This window comes from Geospiza fortis, unplaced genomic scaffold (genome assembly GCF_000277835.1).
Source record: "Geospiza fortis unplaced genomic scaffold, GeoFor_1.0 scaffold130, whole genome shotgun sequence".
NCBI classification, from domain to species: domain Eukaryota; kingdom Metazoa; phylum Chordata; class Aves; order Passeriformes; family Thraupidae; genus Geospiza; species Geospiza fortis.
The window spans coordinates 312198-338316 of record NW_005054300.1 but is presented as its reverse complement, the minus strand read 5'-3'; the positions used below and the strand labels follow the sequence as shown (position 1 = coordinate 338316).

Genomic DNA, 26119 nt, shown 5'->3' with positions numbered 1-26119 from the left:
ACAGAGAACTCAGAACTGCTGCAAAGTCTGAAAGCAGAAAAAGTCACAATAGTACAGTAAGGACATGAAACAATAGCTTGAGTTTTAGGCTTAGCTAAGATAGACCTTAAGACTGCAGAAAAATATGCTTAGTAAGATATTGGAATGTTTTAAGCTTAATAATGAAGTATTGTATATTGCTAATAGAAAGAAGACAAGTAAGCATTGTGTGAAGCAGTTGTACATGTACACCTTTTAGTAATTGGCTAGAACAACTGTCTGTAAGCTTTAGCAATGTGCTATTGGTTAGAAAGTTTTTTAAATGCTCCATAACAAAGAAATCTTCAGCTGATGCTGGTTGTGCATGAGCTTTTGCCATCTTTCTGTTGTCTCAACTATGTAATGAGGCTGATGCTGCAATAAAAGCTCACAGAACATATCCAGCAGTCCCATTCTGTTAGTAAAAACACCTCCAAACAGCATAGTGGGACAACTCAGACCCAAAACACCTCCAAACACCATAGTGGGACAAATCAGACCCAAAGCAGGCTTTCATACATTTGTATGTTTATTATTTCAAAGTACAGTATATACATATAAGGTATAGCAATACCTTTGAAAACTTTATACAGGAACAGGTATTATCTACAAAATGAAATCAACAAGACATTCTGTGTACAGGACTTACACACATAGATTGGAAGAATCAACAGTTTCAGTTAAAACACGAAAATGGGAAGGAAACACCCATCCATCTGGAAAAGCTCTAAATACCACCCAGCTCCCTCTGCAACACAGGCACCTGTCCCTGGACAGGTGAGACAGGGTACACCTGATTCCTGGTGCCACCTACTGCTGGCACAGGAAGGATGAAGGCCCCTTGGACAGGCCTTGCCCTCTGAACCCCTCCTTAGATTCAGGTCTCTGCAGCATGTGGACACTCAGGTTTACACTTGATGCACTGGAAGCCAGACATACTGTTTTTAATTTTTTCTATTTTTAGTTATGAACCAAAACGTTGCAATTAAAAATATTTTAAGAGAGATACTACAGGTGTTGCCAGCAACAAGTGAAGATAATGAGAAAATGTTCAAGGAAGAAATCAATCTCCAGTTTTCTGGACATTATAATTAAAAATATTGCACAAGTCTGTATGGCAGCAAGCCAGTGATTTCTGTAGCACAAAATTGTATTCTTCAGGTCAGAGGGTCTGGCTTCTGACAATGACAGTGCTGGATTTTACAGAGGGTGGAAAAGCATAGGCAGCTTTCTTGTAGGGCCTCTAACAACATCTGTTTGTGCGATGTTTGAATGACAAGAGCACCCTGAGTATTTAAGAAACAGATGTTGAAGCTTGTAAGACACAACCAGCCACAAGCTTGGAATTTTCAAAAGCAGCCTGTGGCAATTCCATGTCTAATGGGCACTGAATTTCAGTGACAGGCGTGTAGCTACATGCTCCAGGCTGCCTTCATGATTAGTTTATCAATTCACCAGTTTGTCTCTAAAATTCAGTTTGTCTGAGGACAGTTTTCAGTTTCAGGTCCATAGCACAATTTCCAAAACAAGGATAAGTTGGATGAGATGGCTACACAAGGCTCACACCCACCCTGCACCAGCTGGTGCTCACCTGTGTGAGCCACCCCACAGAACCTTTCCACAGAAAGTGTTCCCAGTGCTGCACCAACAGCATCACACTCCTGACAAGCCACCCCATGGGAACAGGGCCAGCAACACTTCATGGCTGATACATCACTGCCTCTCAAAAAGGAGGAACATCCTCATGCCAAGTTGCTGGCTGACCCCACCAGGTACTCATCACACCCCAGGCTGACTGGAGAGTCACTTGCCAATGTGCAAGCCAGAATGACTTTTCCATCTTTAACAGATATGTTTAAAATAACACCTGTGGATGACAGCTTTGGTCCATGAAAACACCGTGCACAAAAAACAACGTGGTATTTTGGCTGCTTTGTGTGTCTCCATAACCAAGGGAAAAAAAAAAGTCTGAGAAGTTATTAGTGCTACAAAGAGCCAGCAGCATTTCAGCAGGGCAGGAGGACAGCTAACTAGGTTTCTCAACTTAAAAGGAGAACAACCATGCCAAAAAGAAATAAGAATTTCCACAAAGCCATTGCACTGATTCCATCTGCACCACACCCCTCCTTCATTCACACTGTACACCTGGAGAACATACATTAAAAGATTACAATATTAACATGGTATCTAAAATACTGGAATCATTCAGCTGAATGCCTGAAAACATCCAGAGATCTGGTACATTAAAGCATGAAAACACAAACATACAAGAGCTAAGCTATGTTTTAGCATGCAAATTGTTCTAAAGTACTTTCTCTCAGCAGAAGGTCCAAGCTCAGTCATGAACAACTGTCTGTTTGCTTCCTGGAAGCTGTGACAAATCTGTTTCAGCAGAGCCAGGTATTTGCCTCTTCACAGCACTTAAACAACAGTAAAGCAGAAGTAGTCCCATGACTGGACTGGCCCAAATTTCCTAACATTTCAGATAACCATTGCTCTCAGGAATTAGAAAAATAGATGTATAAAAACCCACCCACATAAAAGGCTTGCAGTTTCTATATAATACTTGCTCAGGTTTTAAACTATATTTGCTCCCATTCTCCCTTTCCAAAGGAATATTTAATCCTTTGACACTAAAGGGACCTGCCATCCCAGACTCCTCAAGCTCTCTGGACCACAAACCAGGTCTTGATCCCACAAGGATTTTCAGAGATGCCTACCTTTAAACTAACAAGGAAGTCCCACTGTCTTGAACCAAACTATTCAAATCAAATTGGGCTCTTTTGCTCAATTTGTTTTATTACAAAGCTCAGGCAACTCAGTGCCATGTGGAAATGGAGTTCACATCCCTAAGCCACCCAGATGTCTGATCAATTATCCTCCTCTGTGCTGCCAAATTCAGGTCCCTCATTTGGTGTAAAACGCAAACAATATCTGCAGTAAGACAGATTCTCCCCACAACCCCTTTTTGATTAAAGTAGCTAAAGCATTGCTATTGTAAATGTACATTGACTCTTTTCATGGCAATAGGAAGTTCAAGTATTTAATAAAAACCTCAAGTATGTATTTACAGGGTGATCTGATCAATTGATTTTGGTCAAAAGGTGACAGATACAGAAACTGTGCATTTACTGCTGAAATAAAGATATTTCATATCCTGTGTATTACTTATCCTGGAATTAAAATGTGAACATGATGTTGTGACTAACCCAAATCTTGCCACCTTGATACTCTTCCTCCATCACCATCTCAGCCACTGAAGGATTAAGTAACAGTTTTTAGTTACTGCCACCAACTAATTCTTCACAACAGTAAAATCAAGCAGTTGCACAGATTTCTGTGCCACTTTCACAGTCCAACAATATATTAAAATCCCATTTAGATCTATTTCTTACCATTATTGTCACTAGTTGGTCCAGCCACAGCTAATGAGAAAATTTATTGGCTTCCATTTGTCTTTGAAAACAGATGCAATCACCATGTCTACATGTACTTACATAGATTTACAATGGGCAGCTTAAACTCCTAAATGCTGTTAGTTATGCAGAAGCCCAGAGAACTTTATTAACCAATTATCTGATATCAGACTTCTTTTTATCCATATGTCTAAGGATCAAGGGTTTACAGAATTTGCTGAACTGACATTGGTTTCAACTACATGAACTCAAGAACTGAATCAGAACACTTCCTAATTCCTTAGTTTTACTGTTGTTTCACTCCTCTGGAATAAAGAAATTGACCAGTTGAATGTTAATCTAAAGCAGAAAATACGCAATATCATGGTCACCACTTAAAACCCAGAATTTTGTAACAAAGCATTATTCCATGCATGTGTCAAAAATGCTTAATCAACCCAAAGATCAGAAATAATATGCAAGAAAGGAAATAAATGTCTTAAAGCCCTTAAAGCTCAGTAACACTGGATATGTTCAATAGCAACTAAGACATAATTGGCTTTATTTTTTTTTTCAAGCTCCATCATTAAGAAACTGATTAATTACACAGTGCAGAAATTAAAATCTCATGGCAACTCACTCCAAACAGTCTGCACTGCAAAGCATCTGTATTTCAAATAGAAGTTTCAGATAAATGTAGTGTGCAGTGAATTTCAGCAGTGCCTCAGGCTGGTCCTGGGTAGACAGAACCACACAGATGCCAAACCCTGTTGGTCTCTCACATGAGTGAGCCCGTGTGGCCAAAGGCTTCTTCTGCAAAAACCCAGATGCTTGTGCTGGCAGGCAGAATGTAAAACAGTGGTCTGTAGCACCTGCCTTTTCTGCATCTTCAGGTTGGTTAGTCCCCAGAAGTTTTAGTTATGTCTGCTTTATTCTCTGTTCCAGTTCATGCTTGTGTTTAATAAGCCGTTCTATTTCTGTTCCTAGAGTCTGCAGGTTCTCCTTTGTGGGGGGAAAATGATAAGGTAAGTTATACAGGGAAATGAGTCCATCAGCACAAATGCACTAATAAGTCAAAATTACTGTTTATGTCAGCAGGTTGATACTTTCAAGTATCCAGAACAAATGCAAATTATTAGAGTCAGAAAAAAACAAACTCATTTCAGTAAGAAACTCAAAGCTCTCAGCAAGACCTTTTTTGCAGTTACCAGTATTCTACAGGATGTCTAGAAGGGAGAATGTTAGTTCCCCTAGCATTCAAGGGGAATGATGCTTACAGGAAGAGATCTCCAGCTTGTGCAGAGAGCCCTGCAGCCCAGCTGGCAGCCTGCACATCATTTTCCAGCCTGCCACCTCTCCCTGGCAGCAGATGTGCTGTCCCAGGAGCAGAGCCTGTGCTCCTGGCCCACATGCCCAGGGGAGAGCATGGAGAGACCCTGCCCTGCTGAAGGCACAGGCACTCCAGAACTTACTTCAAGCAGCAGCTCATTAGTGCAGCATACTCTGAGGGTCCTAAACTGGAAGTACATGGCATTATGTCACATAGCATTGGGGTTAACCAGGGAGTTATCACTGGCACCAAATCACAATGAGCTGACTCCTGAAAAGCCTTTAACAGCATGCAGTGAAGGGAGCACCTGAGAACCACAAGAATGTGCAAAGAACTGGCACAGCTACTCACTTTCAATGTAATATTCTTCAGTAATGTATCTTCTAACACAGCCTGAAGCTTCCTGTTTATCTCTAAGGAGAGTTCCAAGGTGAGCCCACTGTCTGCAGGGTGAGATGTATACAGAGATGCCATGATCCCCCCACGCCTGCTCAAGTGTACTTTGTTGAAGTCAGAGGCCTCTGATGAAAGTGTTCCAGCTTCTTCCCGCAAGATATAACTCTGAATAATTCTGGAGTGAAAAATAAACCAACATCACAGCATTACAAGGCAGAGAAGAGTCAGATGCTGCAGTAACTTCAGATTCCTGACATAAGTAATTTTATTTTCAAGCAGTACTGTATTACCAAAAAAGCAGTAAAAATTTACTCACCCAATTTCTATGTCAGAGGGAAACCTGAGATACCAACAGTGATATAGGAAATGCTGGTAAGCCAAGAAACTACAATGGGCAGGGTTTACTTATTTAAAAGTATTTTGAAAAGCTATTGGGACAAGAAAGGTAATTTAAAAAGTCTACTTTTCTTTGCTAAAGGACTCCAGACATGGAATCTTAAGCTTTCTACACATGAGAAAAAAAATTACATAGCCACTTCTCCAGAGTCTTCCCAAGCTGTGATCATGTTCTGTGAAATGGTACCAGCTGGGCATAAATGTATGGACTCATCAAGCAAGGCCTGTTCATAAAAGGCAACTGCACCTTCCAGAAGCAGCTTTATGCCAGCATTTCTTACCCTCCTAACTGAAGTTCCAGACATTATCCTGTAAGATGAGATTTTCATTGAAGTGGAATCTTGTCTCACACATTAAACACTGACCACCTTTGGCTCAGATACATCATTTGTTTGATGTGTATACCAGAGTACCATCTGGAATAATGCAGATTCTCCTTCCAGAACAAACACAATCAGCACCCTTTTAAGCACATGAGGGGAATGGACTCTCCTGTTAGCCAGTGGCAGCAGTCCACCACAAATCAGCCACCTGCTGACCATTTCACTACCAAAACCCACTTGTGTCAGTTTATTCCTCCTGAAAAAATTCAGTAATAGTACTAATTGCCAAAAACTTGGCAATTACTATAACTGCTCGGAAAAGAGAAGGAAAAAAACTCCCACAAAACGAATTCCATCTTTGAAATCTACTGTTACTGCAATATTTTACTGTTTTAAACATTTTCACTACAACAATTTGTTTTCTTACTTGTCTAGTGCATCAGCTCAACACTGAAAACCTGCATGAACAGAACACAGAACATACTTGGTTTTTTTCCTGATTTCCTCCACCAGCTGTTTGATGTGATCCTCCATAAACTCCATCTTCTCATTTTTTCGAGCATGTGCCTTCTGCAGCCTTAGTATTCTTTCCACCAGGACAGCCTTGTCCACCTCTGGGAAGCTGTCCACAGCCACTGCAGAGCCAGTGTTCTCGGGGGAGCGATCCTCGGTGCTGCTGCGCGCGTTCAGGGACCCTGCCAACACCACAGAGTTTGTAACAACTCCTCTGGAGCTTACACCAGGTGAAGTGCCCCCAGCAGAGCAGTGCTGTCAGGAGCTGAGGATACCTTCCCCAGGATGCCAGTTTCCCTTTATGTTAGTGGGGTTTTCTCTAAAGGATCCTTGCAGTGTTTAAATGAGACAGGCTGGGACAGCGGTGCAACCCCCTCCTGTGGGTGCACTGCCTCTGGTGTAAGTGTGCTCCCTTCAGAAATGCTTATTCCCACTTAAACACCTTCATGTCCATTTACTTTGCACAAGACAGCTGATTTTAAATGTGTGTTTTGGAGTAAACTAAAATTACAATACTATGAAAACTGTACAGACTCACAAAAGCCCTACATATGAACACTCTGCAGCACTGATCACTTCGAGCTCACAGTATTTACTTTCTGCTGTTCCTTCTAAGCATTTGTCTCTCTCACACAGTGAGATTACAGGACATCTGGACAGAACTAACCCAACCTGAAACTCAAAGATACCAAGGAAGGAAACATGCTGTTTTCAGTGCTAAAGATCACTCCTTTACTTCTAACTGGATAGAAAGTAATGAATATTACATAAACCTACTGATGTCTCTAATGATGCTAATTGATTTCTCATTTACACAGTCACAATACAGTCAATAGGGCAATTAAACAATGTTGGAAGCCACTGCTCATTTTTATTTTGCCTCTGGCAGCATGTAAAAGGAGCATGTATAAACTGGAGTCCTCTTGAGCTTCCTCCAAACATAAAAGCAATGAAATAAAAAAGGCAGGTATTTAAAAAGAACCAAAATATATAAACATCATAAACATTACACTTTAATCTGATAATAAGCACCTACAACTGCAGTCAGTCAAGTACACTTTGGCGCTTAGAGGCTATTTTGTCAGTTTTAATGGGAGGCTGCCCACACACTGCATATGCACAAACCACATAAAGAGCAAGCACACTGTGGCAACCTTGTTAAGACTGAAGGGCTGTTCGGCAGCCCTGCTATGTGCTCCATTACCTGATGAACTGGAACGGCTCCCCATGCTGCTGACTTCTTTGTCATAATTACCATTTTCCATCTGATCCAATTTCCTCCGTGCTAAAAGTATTAACAAAATGATGATTAGCAATAGCAGCGTAAGAACTAAAAATTACAGTGTTACCCAACATATAGAACCTGTAATCATCTCTGACCTGCACTAATTTAACACAATGTGACAACTGAAAGACAATGGCAGCAACTAAAAGCCAAACTCAAGCAGCACCTGGAGGTACCACCCACCACCATCCCTACACACTGCTGTGTTTGCCAGCTGAAGGGGTAATGTCATATATAGGATTAACTGGGACCAGTAAGACTTCAATTTGATTTTACTTTTGATTAGGTCTGCCATGTAAATCACTACTGATGTTGGCAACTCTGTTCCAGCATCTCCTAACTGCCACTACAGCAGTACTTGAGCCAGAAGCACCACTCACTCAGTAGGGATCACGAGGGAAAGCACACAGCTGTTCTTATGTGCAAAAAGGGACATGGAACCTGTCTTGCAAAGTGCCAACAGGATCTCTTCTTTCAAACACACTTCAAACACATTTGATTATCTTCAAATCTATTTTCTATCCATGCATTGGTGGGTATTTGATGACTTCTATTTGCAGACAAAATTAGTCATCAGTCTCTCCATATCCACCTTTAAAAACTTAAGTGTTCTGGTAAAAAAAATAACCAGCAATTCCTGATACAGTCAGCAACTAGGAGGCTTCTGTTAGCTTCTGAATATACTCCTACACAGACCAGGATCCATATATATCTATGGTGACATTTCAGGAGTCAGATATATCGTAACAAAGACTAAGCTCTTTTGAAATAAACATTTCATTTTATGTCTAAGCCCACTTCAAAAGTTACATTTTAGACTGAAATTAATACAAAGGCCTGAAACTGCAGTTTCCACAAGGTCTAACTTGCTCACTCTCATTGTCTCCAGGGACAAGGAGAGCTTGAAGGGTGACACTCAAGCAGTGAGCACACACAGACAGGACCTGAATCTCTACCAGACACTGAGGGGGTCATAGATGGGGCTGTCTCATAAATGAAAATAATCTCCACCTAGCTGAAGTTGTTTTGTGAGGTCTTTCAGGTTGGCTGCATGCTTGCGCTTCTGGGTAGCCAGGTCATCCTTCAGCTCATCCACGTGGGTCTTCAGGGCTGACACTTCCTCCTGCTCTGAGGCCAGCTGAGCCTGCAGCACCTCTACCTCTGACTTCCTCTGATCCTCCTCCTTCTGTAACCTGACGGCCTGAAATTGGGATTTTATTTTCAGTCATACACAAAAAAATTCCAGCCTAATCCTAGTACATGCTCAACATCCCTAACTGCACATTTCACCTGGGAATCATTCACACTTTATTATTCAGGCTGAACACTAGCATTTCACATGAACAGTAAGATTCCTCAACTACCTCCAAAACTTCTGCATGATACAGTACAAAGTCACATCACCTTCCACAACACATTAAGTTTATTAAAAATGGTATTTATCTCATAGTACAAACAGGACCTGAGGAACAATTTACAGTAACAAATTTCACAGGCAAATTAGAACCTTTTGTCTGTTTCATTTAATCTGAAAGCGAACAACTCTCTGCTCCCAAAAAACCAGGAAGAGAAACACAGTGACACCTCCTCATTCCAGTGCAGTGTGCCTCAAAAGTTCTTCCAGCCTGGGAACATGAGGTGTTCATATCCCACTGCTACTAATGGCAAACTCAAGGAGAAACTGCAGTTAGGTAAATGAATATAAGGCGGTATTCATGTGCTACATCTTTATCTGCAAAAACAAAAAGCCCACTGTACTCACCAGATCATCTTTAGTCTGTTGAACACACTCCAGCTGATTCTGTAGCTCTCTTTCACTGTAAGAAAGCTTATCCAACTGGCTCTGTAAGGAATTGTTTTCAGACTGAAGCTGTGCATTCTTACTGGTTAATTTCTCAGTGAATATCAATAGCTCAGATTCTCTTTTCCGACTACCTTCAATGTCCTTCTGAAGATCAGCAACCAGAGAATTGAAACCATCTATTTCTTCCTTTAAAGCATTGATTTCTTGTTCATCTCTGTCAAAACAATTGTATCACATTAGGGATAACCTGAGCTTAAAGATACAAAGTTTATTGCAATAAAAGCATTCAGGTCAAGTCCAAATAAGGCAGGGGAACAATTAATGACCCTGGGGTAGCTGTTAGTCACTGGATCATTTTAAATGTCAAGGGAGTTTTCATTTTGTTTCACAACACCTGCAGTGCTGAAATGAGAGATTTCTGCAGCCCACAGAGGACACTCAGGCATTAGCTCCTCAAGGAAGGCCAGCTCTCCATTTTCAACTTCTCCATACACGACCTTCAGATCAGGGCACAAACAAAACCCCCAAAACCAGACCTAGTGGGTGAGAAGAAGGTTTGCAAACCCAACAAAGTGGCCAATCTGTAAGAGGCCTTCTCTTTAGGAAGCAGGGAAATAATGCAGTTTGGATTTCTCTAGGACAGCAGTATGGTGATTCCTGACACGTCCTTATCCAAGCCCTGCAGCTCTGAATCAAAGGGCCTGTCTTACTCCACTACTTCTCCCCCCCAAAAACAAGTCCTTCCCCTCTACAAGCTTTTGTTTCTACCAAAAGGCTCACACATCCAATCCATCGGAGTAAAAATGCTGCATCTTCAGTTATCATCAACATTCTACAGAAAGTGTTTGAGATATTAAATTCCAAAATTTAATAGCTGTTAAAAATGTTACAGACTAAAAATCTCCCTCTTATTTGCTCTTGCAATACTAGTTCATTAGTTCTTCCATCATCGAATTTGATACACCTTTTCTAAAGCTTTACTTTCTAACATCAGCAGAAAAAAACCTCACCTTTCTCACAGGGAGTGCGTATATTCAAATCTAAAACTAAAATTAAAATTACACAAAGCAAGAGCACACATCTCATCTAATCTCCTGACAGACAGTGTAATTATGAGGAGGACCAATTCATTTTAAATCAACAATCCTGTACTGTTTGTTTCTCCAAGAAGAGCTGAGACCCAGTCATTTGTGCTGCAATGACTGCAGCTGTAATTGTGCTGCAATCACCTGTAGCTCTCATTTAAAAACCTGTGCCAGAAGGTTGCATGTATGCTTGTATTTTACATTTTCAAATATGTTGTTGCATCATGACAGAAGAAAGCTCTGCCTAGCAATCAGAGTTGGATCAGACAAAATTAAATGTTCAGACCATTCTAAAAGAGATGTCTAAATTATCCTTGAATTTTGCAAATGAAGGAGACCAGGGAACACTGGAGGTGATCAGTATCCAGTTCAGCCATGAAGTTCTTCCCAGCATTCAACCTAAAATCATATTCTTCCAATGAACAAACATAGCTGAACATTCAACATAATATAGCCTTTATACATTTCAGGATATCTGCACTGAAATTGAAATAAAAGACAATATGAAATTTAATGTAGGGATAATAAATGTTGTATGGGAAGGATACTGAAGAAAAAAAATACAAATGAATAGGAATGAGAGACATATTTAACCATATCTCAATTACTGAGAGGAAAAGATAAGTGGAAACACACATTTGTAGTTTCACACTTTGATCACAGTCACTTTAATTAATTTGTCAAGATTCCAAGTGAAAAATAACTGTTACTGATCCAAGTGTAGGCTCCAGCAATTTCCAGCACAGAGCAGTTTCCCTGGAAAGGCTGAGGACAACATGACAATACAGGTGACAGGCACACAGCACATGGAAAGTGGGTAATTTGCTAAGCCCTGAGGAAGGCCTATAATTATGGAAATACTTTACACTGATAAATAAAAACTGTTTACCAGAACGAGAGGGACAGACACAGGGGTGGCTCTGCCTATCTGACAATTATCTATCTCCATTTATGCAGCACCAGTGGAACCAGCAGAGGGGCCAGCATTTACATATCCCAGTCCATGTGTTCCCCACAGTCACAGGACCATGCTCAGACACTCCTGAATCGTGCATGAGCCCAGTCCTCCCCTGACATTATTTCCCTCACATTCTTAAATGAGTGAACTTCAACACAGCAGAATGAATTCCAGCCCATTAGAAAGACAAGTGCCTCACACTGTCTGAATACAGCATCTCTCAAGTAAGTAAAATTCTTTCCATTAAATACTTCCATTCATCTATCACAATTTTAAAGCAATTTGTCTTTCCAGTTTAATTGCTCTCCTCCATCTTCCAATAAAACAAGCACTGAGCAGACACCTAGAAGACAATTTCCTGTAGAGTATGTTGGAAATCAGGCACTTGTTATTCTAATAATGAGAGATGCTAAATTAGATTTATCAATCTCAATCCCCTTGGTTTGTAAGAGGCCACCAAGGTTACCTTCAATATTAGCAACACTGATTTAAATAAAGACAGGCATTCTTCACATTACAATACATTTAAAGCATCAATAACTTCAATTAAACAAACCCTTCCACATCTCAGAAAATCTTTTAAATCATTACTCATAGTGCACAGCTGTACCTCTGATGCTGATCCTGCAGTTGATCTACAGTTTTGACTCTGTCCAGCAAATTCTGAATTTCACTTTTCTGCCTATTTATTATTTCTTTATACTTGGATAACTCATCTTCTGTTCTTAAGCGCTCATCCTCTAGACACTTTACCTAAATGGAAAAAAAAAACAAAACCAGAAACTATTTAGTTTCACAAACTTCAGAGCTAAATTATTCTGATCATATGTCTAGACTGTTGTACAAAGTTCATGTGTTAATTTTTTGGTGGTTCCAAGTAACTTAGACCAATATCCCAAAGTATTTCAGATCAAATAGAGTCAGACAAACAAACAAACAAAATTAAATTCAACGAGCATGATTAACATTAGTTTTTCCCAAAGGCTTAAACTTATCAGCCTAATGTATTAGGGTCCACAGATACAACATTTCCCCAGCTACCAAAGCAACCCCTTACTCTGCCTCCCTCCCTTTTTCCACAGTCCTATTGAGCTGCTCTGGAGAGAGGGACTGGAGTTCTATTCTATAGACTGTCCACAAACTAGGCACACCATGACCTTCTTACCAGAGGTCAAAACTTAGGTAGTATTAGTATTTCATTTACACTAAATTTGGAAGATTTCAAACATTTGCAGGATTACAAATCTAAAATGTTTCTCAACTTTTCAGCCAAATGAGGCACAGTGATGAACTGCTGTGTTACAGATCAGCTCCTACTTTCTAAAAAAGGCTATGCAAAGTCGACAATTAGAGATCCTTTCTAGTCTCATGCCAGCCAATCTCTACTCACACTGTTTATTCCTGAAGAAGTAAAAGTACAATTAGGAGTGGAATGTATTCTTGTTCCAAAAACCCAGCACTGTGCTTTCAGCCCCACCCCAATCCAACTCAGCACACTTTACCTTTGTTCTCAGTGTTCGAAGCTCATCCATGCCTTCCTTAAATGTTCTCTTCAAGTCTTCCACTTCTTTTATTTTTGCATGATGCACCTTTTTAGAGGGTAAAAGGCTCATTAAGAAAACTAAATGTACAGTGGCACCTCAAAAAAAAAAATAATTTAGGCTGGTACAGGCCATCACAACAGCTGAGAGGGCTTGAGGCAGAACAGGTACCCCAAAGGCTGGGTTTACTTCTTCCGAAAGGAAAGCAAAACCTCAAAACTTCTTTATTCTCCAGAGAACTCAGAAGAAAACTGAGACTGCACACTCTGGTTTTAGGTACACAAATCCATGGTACAACAGGCCCTAGGAAAGCTCTGAGCAAACTGGCACTTGGTCACCTCTGAAGAGGGCACATGCACAGATAAGCTGTGAGCAGACACATTAGAGAGTTTCACTTTGGGGCTAACAAGTCTCTAGAAAGAACAGAGGCTGGTCCTTGTCTCTCCTTGCCATATATCTTAGCAAAATACTGGTTGGAGAAAGGCATGATTCAACTGAATTTGTGCTTTTAATTACAGCAACATTCATGTTTATAAAAGAAAGAGAAGTTATTTCACTTTCACTATATCATATTTTCCCCCTAACTTTGTTTTTAAAAAGTGAATCCAAGGTAGTACCTGAAGATATCCTCCAAAAAAGCAATGCTGGAGGGCAGAAACCTGGGATTTAGTATCAGACCACCAAAAAAGACAAAACACAAAGAATGTGGCATAACTGTAAGCAGCTTAAAATAAGATTCTCAAAATTATAATTTCATAGAATTCTTAACCAGAAAGTGGACTCCACGTAACACATACTTACCTCTAGGTTATCAGACTTCTCCTGAATTTGTTTCTCTAGTTCTCCTTTAGTTAGTCGGAATTTTGCATCCAATTCATTTGATTTGATTTCTTCTGACTCCTAAAGGGATTGAAGAAATTTAAGTAGAGTTTTACAGTTTTATGTTTCCCTTTCTATTCTATTCTATGAGTGCCCAGACAGCTCTTTACATCATTGAGTCTTTCCTGTAAGTATACCTCTGATAATCCTGACCATGCCAAGAAAGACCCCCACACTGCATGCCAATCAAGATAAAGCTTTTCCCTTTTATTTAACAACTTTCCAGTAAAGTAAAAAACCAGTCACTATTCATCTCAGCTTTGGAGCTTGCACAGGATAATTCTTTCCTGCTATAGCTTAAGCTAAAAAGAAATGAAAAAGAAGACTCAGGCACTAAACAATAATTTGACCTCTTGAGAAAATGTGCTTACTTGATAGGATTTTATCATTTCTTGACAGTTTTTCCTTATCTGATCTCCTTCTTCTTTTGCTTCAGTTAATTTTGTCATTGCATCTTTGAGGCGTTCTTTGGTTTCCTACAAAAACAGTAATTAAAAGAACAGGTTAAACCTAGTAAAAGCCATTTACTTCATCTGAGAAGCACATTACTCATAATAAAACTGCCCTTTCAGTCTGAAAAGAATTAACAAAACAAAAAGTCTGACACTATTTTCCCCTTGCTTCCATTCAGCTGTTTATTTATGTAATTGCATTTGACCCAACACTGAAGGCCCAACAAAAGGATCTCTTGTTTATGTGCCATGCACATTTTCAGACAGCAGATTTAACTCTATCACTTAAAAACTAAGATAAGTTATTTCAAATAAATAACCCCCCACAAAACACAAACTTAACAACAAATTAAAATTTGAAGACCAAATTAAAGAGAATGCTGCAGTACATCCTCTCTTCACATTCCTTCAACATTTCCATTTCAGTATCACTATTTGACAGCACTATTCTGACTTTTGCTGCAGGTATTCAAATTAAACAAACACCACATTAGGAACAGTACATAAAAAGTAAATACTGCAACAACTACATTACTCTGACTATATTTTCATATAATGATATCAGCATCACTTCACCCACCTTGTGTGAATCCATTTCTGTTTTCAATTTGTTCTGAGCCCATTTTACTTTGATAACATGAGAATTGATTTCTTCTTTCAATTTTTCTATTTCTCTGTTGAGTCGAGTGGCTTCACCATCCTGAGAAAATTTATAAAAAACCTATGAAATTAAGTGATCTAGTGTTTCTAGAATAAAACTCCAGTTATCAAGCTGGTTTTTTTTTTGTTAATGTCTAGGTTTTGACAAATCATGCACATATTTTAGAATGCCTAATAATGCTTAAATCCAGTGGAAAAAAAAAACCCATTAGTGTTGTGGTTTGAACAGCAATGTAAGGCTGCATTACTGTTAGTATATGTTAATAGTATATATCTGTGAAAAGCATCACAGAGGCAATTTTTGTTTCAGAAGCATAGTTTCTGGTCATTTATTAATTTTTGAATCTTCCACAAGAATTGTAAAACATAGCTGTGAAGGACTACCAAAAGAGAATACAGAGAAACATAGAAAAACAACAAAAAAAGACTGCAATAATTTAATGCCACTGCAATCTTTAAGAAAAATCTGAAGATAGAAGTTACTTCAAAATCTAGACAACTGAAACAAGCTGTCTTCTCAATTTTGTCAAAAAACAAAAAAAAAATCCCTAATGTTTCGCAAATTAATATTCAGGGAAATATTAAAAGGAACTTCAAAAAGACTGCAATGAGAACTGAGTAACTTTCTCCTTCCCTTGGAAGGAAGACACTTTCACAGCTGTGCAGCAGAAACTAAATGAGAACAGGTTTCTTTTACCAAGTACAACAGCAAACAAGTGTTAGGGTTGTTCTGACAGTGCTTTTAATCAAGTCACAGCAGTACTTGAAGTACCTTTGTTTCATAGAGCTGGTGCAATCTTCCTTTTTCCTGAGAAAGTTGTTTGATTTTATTTGTAAGCTTTTCTATTTCTTTGTTTGCATCTCTCAGTCTCCTCTCCAGGCCCTCCTTTTCCTTTCGGAGGTCAAGCGACTCCTTCTCCCCGCGGACGTATTTCATCACCATCGTCTCCTTCTCGTGCCGAGCTTCCTCACACTTCTTGTTTGCCTTGAAAAACACCAAAACACAAGGAATCATTGTACTTCAGAATTAACAAGATTTTTTTAGTATTGCAGTAGAGTAGCATAACAAGGCAGGACTCAAAAGCTCCAGTTTGACAAAGACTAACATTCAATTCCTCTTAAGCACTGAAATTACTTCTACTTCTAACAATAAATATTGTAACAGCTGCATCTTCACAGCTCAACATCTCAAATGAGTTATCAATACATGAGTAATTTGTTTTTTAGAAGGAAAGAAGTATAATGTTTAGGAACAAAATTTTGCAAATACTCAGTACTGGTACTCTGTCTTGCTTCATCCACATGCCAACTGCACAATCATTATCCAGTGGCTTATTTTGCAGTTGGATCACTTCCAGTGGCTTACTTTTATAGATTCCCCCCACCCCACCACTAACAAGTTCTGCTTCAAATTAGGAAAAATAAATAAAATCAGACACTGAGCTTTAGAATACATATAACTGAGAAAATACTTGGCATAATATGATATTAAAAAGAAAAAAAAATCCCAGATTTCAGTAATACATAAAGATAAAATAAGAGCTTTGTGCTGGAATTGAGAAAAATATTAATTTTTTGACAGCCCGTCTGAAAAAAGCTACTGCCAGATTTTAGCTCCTTTTGAATCAAGTTCAGCTCACAGGTAAAGAAAATTGAGATTTCCTTGAGAGCTGAATTCAATACATATAAAAATAGGTATTTTTTAAAAGAGTTATCAGGCATTCTGAAGTGTCAACAGCTATTTGGAAATTCACTGCTGACAGTTATCCAAAATGCATATGTAACTGCACACTAGCAGCTCCAATTTTGGAAAATTCTATCTTACTTAGTGATCCTGTATGTTTCCTACAAGAACCAAGTTTGTTCAGTAATGTAGATGTTCAATAGTTTGAGTTTTTCCATATTACCTGTTCCATTCGAATGGCCATCTCTTTATGCAACTGCTGAATAGTATTTTTGGCTGCTGCATCTTGAGTTACAAGTCTGTCTTTGCTAGCTTTCACTTCTTTATTAAGCTCTTCTATTCTTGCTTCCAGCTAAAATACAACATCATGATATATAATTATAGGGAAAATAGCTCTTTGATCATGTTTTATACAGGCAGGCACATTTCACATAAAATTAGATGCTTCAATAGATATTTACCTGTATTTTACACTCATCAGGCTGCAACCACCCATATCAACATCTAGCTTTGAATGAGTATCAAAAGCATGAAAGATGTCAATTCTCATCTCCAGTGACAGTGAAGATGCTTCAAACCAAATAAAACACCAGGCACAGTAATTTACTACACATAACAGACTGACAGCAAGTCAGAGAGCTGCCAGAGAAGAGCTGGCTGCTATCTGAGGTTGCTTCACCTTCCATCCTTTTGTTCCTATCCTTGTGTCATATCCTTCACCATGCCAGCAAAGCAGCCATGCATTCATACTGAAATGGACTGGGAATTAATTCATTGAAAAAAATCACTCAGCAAATAAAGATGAGCTTAGTCATCATGCTGGCACTTTTTTTAGCCACCTAGTGAACCAAGTCAGAGACCTGATCCAGCTGAAGAATAATCCCCAGTGTTAACTGGAACACCTCCCAGAGTGTGCTCCCTGCCAAGTCATGCAAATCCAGCAGGAGCAGTGTGGTGCCTGCAAAGGCTGTGACACTGCCCAAACCTTGTTCAAATTGTGCCTCACAACTCTCCTCTTGTCCCAGGGGAAAGCCAGCTCACCCAGGTTGGGGGTTTTGTTTTTGTTTGTTTGCTTTGGAGGAGAAGTGGCAGGATCCCAGGATCAGTACTGTACGTTCTGTGCAGTCCCAAGCTGCTGTGTAAGAGGCAAGAACCACCCAATTTGCTTCTGTTACCACACCATGACTTGACCACACTTTGTTCAGCTCTGAAAATGCATCATTTGCCAGAGAAAAAGCTTCACATGTACAAGCAGGCAGGTACAGTTTGTTTAGAGCTGTGAGTGCAGCCAAGCTTTCATTTACGTAGAAGTTACCATAATGCACTAACACAGAAATTCCAACAATAAAACACCACCTTCACAAATGAAAAAAATGCAAGTGATTCTCTGCAATGTCTCTTACAGCTCAAGTGCTACAAACAGTCATATAAAAACTATTATAGTCCAAAAGAATATTTTCTGAAATCACTTGCAAGCATGTAGTATCACCAATACCTTCACAAATACTTTTTTTCAGAATGGAATAAAGCAACTGCAGCATGACAGAGCTTCAAGAAATCATACATGACTCATGACACAGCTACCATGGAAATACAGCCAAGAAAGAATGAGGGAGCTGCTCATACTGGTTTATTCAGGCACAAGCAATTCCAATTTGTAGCCTAAAAATAACACTTTTCAGTCATATCATGGATATTCAAACATTCTCTGAAATCAACCATGAATATATTACATGAATATATTCCTCTAGAACACTTCAAGCCTGACACCCTGCTCTGTGAACAGATCTCTGTGTGATGCAGACACCAACAAAGAAACCTGACAACCAGGATAGTCACCAGCACTTGGACAAACAGAAATTAATATTTTAAATGTTTCTCTTGCCAGATTTCCAAGATATAACCTGTAATCAGTTTATAAAGCTGGCCAGCCAGCTGCAGGGACATCAGCAGATAGCTGGTAACAGCCAAGCAGTGACATCTGCTGTGAAGCCTTTTCCTCCCACAGTAAACCAGCCTCCACCATGCACACACCATGGTCCTCCTTGGCCTGCTGGGGTTCTAACAAGCCCCTGAGAAAATGCCTGTATTTAGTACCTGCTACTACCACAGCAGAGACTTCCAGATAAAGAACATTTATGGGGTGGGGATCCAGAAAGTCAGCTTATCCAAATTCACTAAAGGCATTTAGACAATTTCTTGGAATACAAGAGTAGATTTATCCTCTTAAAAAGCTTAGGATAATAAGCATGGAAATCAACAGTGGCAACAGTGACACAGGTGAAATACTAACCAGCACTTCTGTTTTGTTATCTGTACCTGTTTAATAATGCTGAGGTGCTGCTTTTCTGTTTCTGTTCGTTTTTTCAATTCATCTTTTAAGTTGTCCTTTTCTGAGCAAATTTCCAAAATCAGTTCCTGATGCTTTTTATTTTCTTTAATCAATCTGTAAAGAAAAAAAAATTTAAAAAGGTACATCAGTAGTGGGGTTTTCTGGTTGCTTGTTTTCAATCTCAAGAAACATGGTTTTTGCTCATCGATCTGCAAGCTTTATTGAAGCCAGAAACCCTTAAAAATCCATGAAAGCTTTACAAGAAAAAAAAAAAAAGAGGAATGTTGTGCATGTGGAACTTCACTCCAAAACAGCAAGCAGCAGCCTCGAGAGGAAACTGCTTGTTTCAGCATTTTAGGGTTGTTGTGGTTCATAATGACATGGGACATATGGTAACTCTATGAAACTAGGAAATTGTAAATGCTAGTAATTTTAAGGTAATGGAATACAGTAACTTCCAGTCAGATAGTCCCACCAGTCATTTGTCTGAAAACACAGAGATATTATTCATTTCATGGATTTCTCAGAGTACCCATGAGGTTCACAACCTGGTAAGAAACAGAATCCTGATTTTTTTAAAGAAAGGTAACAGGTATCTGTGCCCATGCTCTTTATAAAGTTCAATTTTCAGCAGTAATTCCAGTTCACCTGTCTGTAGCCAACTCAGACCTAGTTTGACATTCTAACACAAAACTCAGAAGTTACATTGTCAGAACTGCTGAATTAACAGTCTCACACGTATTTACATGTTTGCAGATACTATTACATGGTGGGTATTTTATGCCACAAAATGCATGATTTTGTGGGAGGCATGCATTTACCTGAAAAAGATACTTAATTATCCCTTTGTTGAAAAAAAAAATTCTGAACAAACTGGTCTCCTAAACTGTAAGGAATTCAAAACCATCAGTTAACAAAGAGTACTTGTGATCTGTTTTTTAATCTATTAATGAATATTCCAGGATTACAAATTCTTAATTCATGCCACAGCTGCTGACATACATATTTAGATCTGATCACAGGAGACAACTGGGCTATTTCCAGAATGATGTTACAAGAAATTCTGCTGATCATCAAGTAAGGGACAAAACAAACACAACCCAGAATACCCTTTGGACCAAACACAAAATGCTCCACAGCAGTTTCATACTCTTGAGGTGAGTTCCCAAGTGTCAAATGGTTCCAGCTGCCCAACAGAGACATGGTTTTACATAAAGCCTTCTGCATGTATATATAACATACATACATTTAAAACCACTTGTCTCTGAGGAAGTAATTGGTCCGTGGCTGAAAATGCTGCCCTGCCTCTGAGTTTACCATGGATAAGTAAAACTCTTTACCTCATGATCTCCTGGAATTATCCCTCTCTACAAACCCACTACTTCAGATTCCCACTCCCCCTCTGTAACTTCTGAATGTCTAACTGTGCACTCTCGAGCTTTCCTGTCATCAGCTGACTCTCCTCACATGGATGGTTTCTGTCAGAGGTTAACTGGTGAAGTGCAACAGAATACTTTCCCTACTGTGTCTCCCTCCCCCTGTCTGGCTTCCCTTCCTTTGATGTCCTCCTATATAAAGTTAGAGGCTACATTTTGTTAGCAAAAAACCATTTCTAACGAGGCAGCAGAGTATTAAATGCCAAGTAAGGAATCATTAAATCAAGCAATGAACTGGCTTTTGATGAACAGAAATATTCATGTTGAATACTGCCTGGTAGAACTATTAAGCCCATTTAATTATAACACTTATAAGCCATGCATTTCAGAAGTCCTCCTAAAAAACATGCAGAGTACTTTATCTATATATGGCACTTCCAAATCAAACAATACTCTCATCTGATTAACAACTTTGCTAGATGACAGCAGGAGATTGTATACTACTAGAAAAAGAAACAAGCAATTCTGAACATAAATAAAATGCCCATTGTGGGAGTTAGTACTTTCAAAGATTCATTTCTGCACAGACACATATGGACTGAATGAATCCTGGACTATTTTTACATCACCATTACTGCTGCAGTATTTAAGTAATTCTAGACATTGGCAAGCTATTCAATGACACAGTTGGCTATTCAGATCCTGCCAAATCCTGCAAGAATTCAGACATCTAAGCACACAATTTTATTTACAAGTACATTCCACAAGTAAAAACTATTCCTTGCATAAAACAATTTTAAAAAATTTCATTAACTATCCCCATACCAACTCAAGACAACTTGCTTCATACCAAAATGTTGTATGCAGGTGCACACAACGTGCAGACAAAATTGTTCAGCACACACCTCCAACTTTGAAGCACATACTCAAATACTCACTTTGTAATAGTTTGTTCTTGCTGTAGGTATTTATCTTGTACACATTTTTCAAACACAGCCAAGGCATGTTCACCCTTCTGCACACCGTTGGGGAGCTTTGGTTCTTTTGAAAAATCTGTGGATAAGAGTTCAGACTCTATTTCCTTTAGCAAATCCTCCTGTGAGGAAGTCTGATGTATTGTGGAAATAAGTTTCTTTGTGCAGTCTGTGTCATAAGGGCTTTCTGAATAGATTTTATCACCTGATTTTTTCACAAAGTCAGACTCCTCCCTTAGATCCTGCAATATTTCCATTAATGATTGTTCTGTCTGGTTAGTTTTTGGATCATGTTGTTCAAGTTCTTCACTAGGTAGATGTTCTGGTTTTGTGGAGCCATCTGCCTTTGTTTCACAGTAGGCACTGGCAGAGGAGTCTGTCCCTCCGCACTGCTGCTGTCCTTCTGCTGGGGCCCCACTGCTGCTGGTGCCAACAGCTGCTGCATCCTGATCCAGGGGCAAGGAACTCAACTCCCTCTCCAAGACACCAGCATCACCCCCAGTGCAACTGATGCTTGGGCATTCCTCCACTCCAGGTGTTTTATCAGCCTTCTCATTATCTGGGGACTTGCAAGAGGCATCATCTGACAGATTGACTGGCTCCAGTGTGCTCTGCATTTCTGGCAAATGTTCCTCCATAATCTTCCTTTGCAAATCTAGATGGAGAATTCATATTACAACATATTATATACAATATCAAAAGAGACTGAGAGGGAATAAAGGCTACTAGAAAGTAAAATTCAAAGTGAAAAAGTATTTAGGTACATGTTTTACAGAGTTTGTTGATCTTTCAGCCCAACCTTTAAGTAAATGCTCCAATACAAGTTTTTCTAATAGAAGGTGAGAAATGAGGCATAGTAAACAGGAAGCAGAGAGACAGTAAATGCCAAGACAATAAAAAAGCAGAACTTCTTAGAATTAATAATTCTACCATTTAAATCCACAAAAATTCCAAGTAATCACTTCTAAAAAATACTTCATGACAATAAATAACCCAAAAAGATTAAGCATCCAGGGTCTTAAAGCTTTCACTTCCCTATAGATGATTTGAAAGCAACAACATGTCTTGACTTACTCATTTTTACAACATAGGGTAACTCCCTGGTCCAGCCAGAATACCCAATTTCCTCAGTCATGTCCTCACTGAGCATCCATACAGCAAAAAGCATCTGTACCCAGGAAACTAAGGGAAGGGGCTAGGGGAGGATGGGGGTGAGATTCTCTTTTCCCATCTCTTTTCAAGCAACTCAAATCCCCTTTGGAAGAGCACAGATGGTCTGTGGCAGATCTGCTCTCTCAAACAGTAGCTTGCAGAGCAAGGACTTGAAAAGCTCAGTAGAAGCTCTCTAGAAGGACACCACAGTGAGAACCAAATAGCCAGAATAATTACGGAAGAGCCTGGCTATAATACTTTTTGACTTAGAATACTTTTTCAGGAATCCCAGATGGGCCAGTATCTGAGAAGACTACTGGCATTTTTAGCAAGCACAGGAAGCCCTTATTTCTATTAGGAGAAATTCATTACAGCAGTCCTAACCTTTATATGCAACCCTATCCTCCTACATTGGATAATTTAGGCTATTTATAAACAAGGCAAACTTTTCATTTATAAATTCAACTCTGCTATTCCTAGAGCTATCTCAAAGGAAGTGCTTACTTGCCACATGAAACTCGTTTCCATCCTTGCTTTCTGACTCGTTCAGCTCTCCCTTACACAGCCAGGCCATCTGAGCCCCTCAGGTATTTGCTCCATGCTCCTCCCTTTGCCTCAGCCTGGAAGGAAACCCCTTTGTGCTGTTTGGCTTCGCTCCACTCCCTCAGAGTGCTGCCCTATTAACCAACACTTCCTACTGAGGCTCACATTGTTGAAAGAGGGGTTTATGAACCCCATTAGGCCTGTCACCGATTTCTACCACTGTCACCTTTCACCGTTAGGCACAAAAAGCAGCTCCAGCCCAGCTCTTTCTACCAGGAAACAGCATCCCCCAAAACACCTCCCACAAGCACCTGAAACCTACAGCTGGGCTACAACTGGCATTCAATCAACAAGGGGGAAGCACATGGAAAACTGAGCATTCAGCTGAGAGTATGGAAGGGAACATATCACAACTGGACAAGAGTCACAAATCAGCAAATGAGAATCACACATTTTTTAAGCAATAAGCAAACAACTTTTCCTTTTTTGGTTTCCAAGCAAAAAAAGTCCCCAATGCTACAGCCTCTAACGCAGTAGAAATCAGCAGGACCCAGAACACAACTGGTAAGGGAGAGGTACAAATGAGGACAGAGATGGGGAATGAGAGAGTCTGTATAATGTGACAACGATTCCCCATTCTACAAACAGATCTTCTCTGGTATTAATAAAATCCCTGATTACCCTTTGCTTCAAAAGATTTATGTTCAGGTCAACACTGGAACCAGCAAATCTCACTGCTTGGTTTGTGCAGTCCGAACAAATGCTCTTTTGGAACCCATCCACCCTTTGATAACTTCTGCTAGTAATGGAAGTTCACAATGTACTATTATTCTCAAACAAAACAAACCCAACTGACAGTCTCAATGTGAAAGTAAAAGTGAACATAACTGCAAGAAAAAGTATTTAATTTGATAGTCGCAGAACACATTAGTTCCTACTTAATTAAAATGCTGTTAAAAACCAATGCTTTCAGACTAGTGCACTTTAAACAATCAATAATCACAAGATAATTTGCCAATTATGCAGTTAAGAAAGAAGAAAAATTCACCTTCTAGTATCTGTTCCCTCTTGTCAAAAGAAGTTTATAATCCACTTCACACTCAGCTGTAAAAGATACTGTATTAGCATAAAGCTGAGGAACTGGTTTTTTCTCTAGTAGTTACTCTAGTCAAAGTTCTGGATGATGCTTTCTCTGCAATGATCAGAGGGGGTTTTCTACCTCGTTTAAGCCTTTCTTAAGGTACTTCTGAAGTACTACAGAGCATCCCAAAATGTGCAGTTGTTTGATGTACCACTGCCTCAAACGTGCTTGTGACTGCCCAGCTGGTGCAGTTCACCTTTACCACAAGAAAGGGAGTGGTAAAATTGGATACATGAACTCCCGTGTTGGTTGTTACACATAAAATTTCCAGTCAGCAAGCTGGAGGGTATTTATCTCCATATGGAAGTAACAAGTGAAAAATACAGCCCTGTTAAAGAGCACATTAGGAAGGTCACTCAGTTTTCTTTTTATTGTGTTACTTCCTTCTGTAAATAATACTGTGAATTACCATTACAAAGACTAATCTACATGGAATCAGAAATACAATTATTTGCACAACCCAGTCACAGAGAAAAAAAGAGCCACTGACTCCATTCCAAATAACTTAGTTATTATTAATCATAAATAAAGTGCAGGTTTTATATCAAACACATGAGGAATCTGAGTAATGACTATACAAATCAGTTAAAGCATGGAAAGTAAATTATGATGATTTAGTGTTCCCTGAAGTTGTACTTTAATTTTCAGTGGTACCTAGAATATAATTTACCACATTAAGTTCACAGTCTTTATGATTCCAATACACTGGATTTAGCCTTATCTGCCCAAATCTACCTGCACCTATCTGAACCTATGTATGACATACATAGATTTTTTCCTCCCTACTGTCAATGAATAATATTAGCTTTTACCTTCTAATTACTAACTCTTAAACAGAAATTAAATAATTGATCACAGGATCACAGTTTATTTTCACACCAGAAACGGGCAGACAAAGAACTCATGTGGAGCAGCTGTCAATGCAAGTTCACACTGCCATTCAAATACCTCCTGAATATTCAAAGTTTATTCTGCCTACCTCAGGCAACTGAATATAACAGCTACTTCCTATATAATGCCAGAGACAGAAAACTGCAGAGATGTCACTAGAGAAAAGGCTCATGGTTTGTAAGCAAAACATTTTGTGTGACAGAAGAATCAGTCTAGTAGCAGCCAGTTGAGATGAAACATGCTAATATTTGACTGTTTCACATCAAATACAAAATCCATCAAGCTCTAGATAGTATTTGGACACCACCTGATAGGAGGTCCATGCCTTATCAGGTTTAATATCCGTCTCGTATTACCCTACTAAAATTACTTTTTCAAAATCAGGGATGTACTAAGGTTATGCATACTGCATTAAGGAAACAAAATAGTTTAGTGCCTCTTATGATGTCTTCAGAAGGCATCAAAAACAATCAGAAACGTAAATCTTGACTGAAGCAAGTGAACTGGCTTATGTAATGATATGCTTAAACATCAAACAAGCACAGTGCATTGAGTGACAGCAAAGTGCTGGGTTCTTGCATTGTTCTGCAAAGCTTCTACCTTCAACCACGTACTCTGCTCCTTCCTTAGGCCTGACCATTACCTTGACAGCAGGGAGAAATGTGATGTTTGTCTCACTCTGAAGTGTAAGTCCCTTCCGCTGAACTTCTCAAAGCAGCACACAGAGTGGCCCAGCCCAAGCCTGCCTGCCCACATACCATGAATGACTGCCATCCATCTAGGGCAGCATGAGAAAAGCTCTGTCACTGCCCTGTGACACTTTCTGCAGCTGTGACAGGACTCGTGTAACTGGTCTGACCAGCTGTCCTCTGTTTTACAGCTCACAATTAGTCTGACACTCCACACATCCTCCCAGTGCTCCTGTTCCTCAGCAGAGGAGGCAGCTGGCTGTGCTCTCCCCCAGTGCAGGGACACAAAGCCATGCAAGTGG

At 39.4% G+C, this 26119-nt stretch overlaps 1 protein-coding gene across 2 annotated transcripts in view; it reads right to left on the bottom strand.

Moving 5' to 3' along the window:
* Nucleotides 1–529: 529 nt before the first annotated feature.
* Nucleotides 530–26119, bottom strand: part of CCDC186 (coiled-coil domain containing 186) — a 34520-nt gene continuing 8930 nt past the window's right edge. For both annotated transcript variants that reach the window (XM_005416366.3, XM_031062774.1), the window contains exons 2-16: nt 21366–22056; nt 19039–19165; nt 16943–17071; nt 15808–16020; nt 14956–15075; nt 14295–14399; nt 13846–13944; nt 13006–13092; nt 12114–12256; nt 9419–9674; nt 8668–8857; nt 7576–7656; nt 6343–6553; nt 5095–5314; nt 530–4415 (exon numbers count right to left, since the gene is read on the bottom strand). In XM_005416366.3, the coding sequence (XP_005416423.1) occupies nt 4332–4415; nt 5095–5314; nt 6343–6553; nt 7576–7656; nt 8668–8857; nt 9419–9674; nt 12114–12256; nt 13006–13092; nt 13846–13944; nt 14295–14399; nt 14956–15075; nt 15808–16020; nt 16943–17071; nt 19039–19165; nt 21366–22039 (2739 nt within the window). In that variant the 5' untranslated portion in view covers nt 22040–22056 and the 3' untranslated portion in view covers nt 530–4331. The remainder of the gene's footprint in view (nt 4416–5094; nt 5315–6342; nt 6554–7575; nt 7657–8667; nt 8858–9418; nt 9675–12113; nt 12257–13005; nt 13093–13845; nt 13945–14294; nt 14400–14955; nt 15076–15807; nt 16021–16942; nt 17072–19038; nt 19166–21365; nt 22057–26119) is intronic.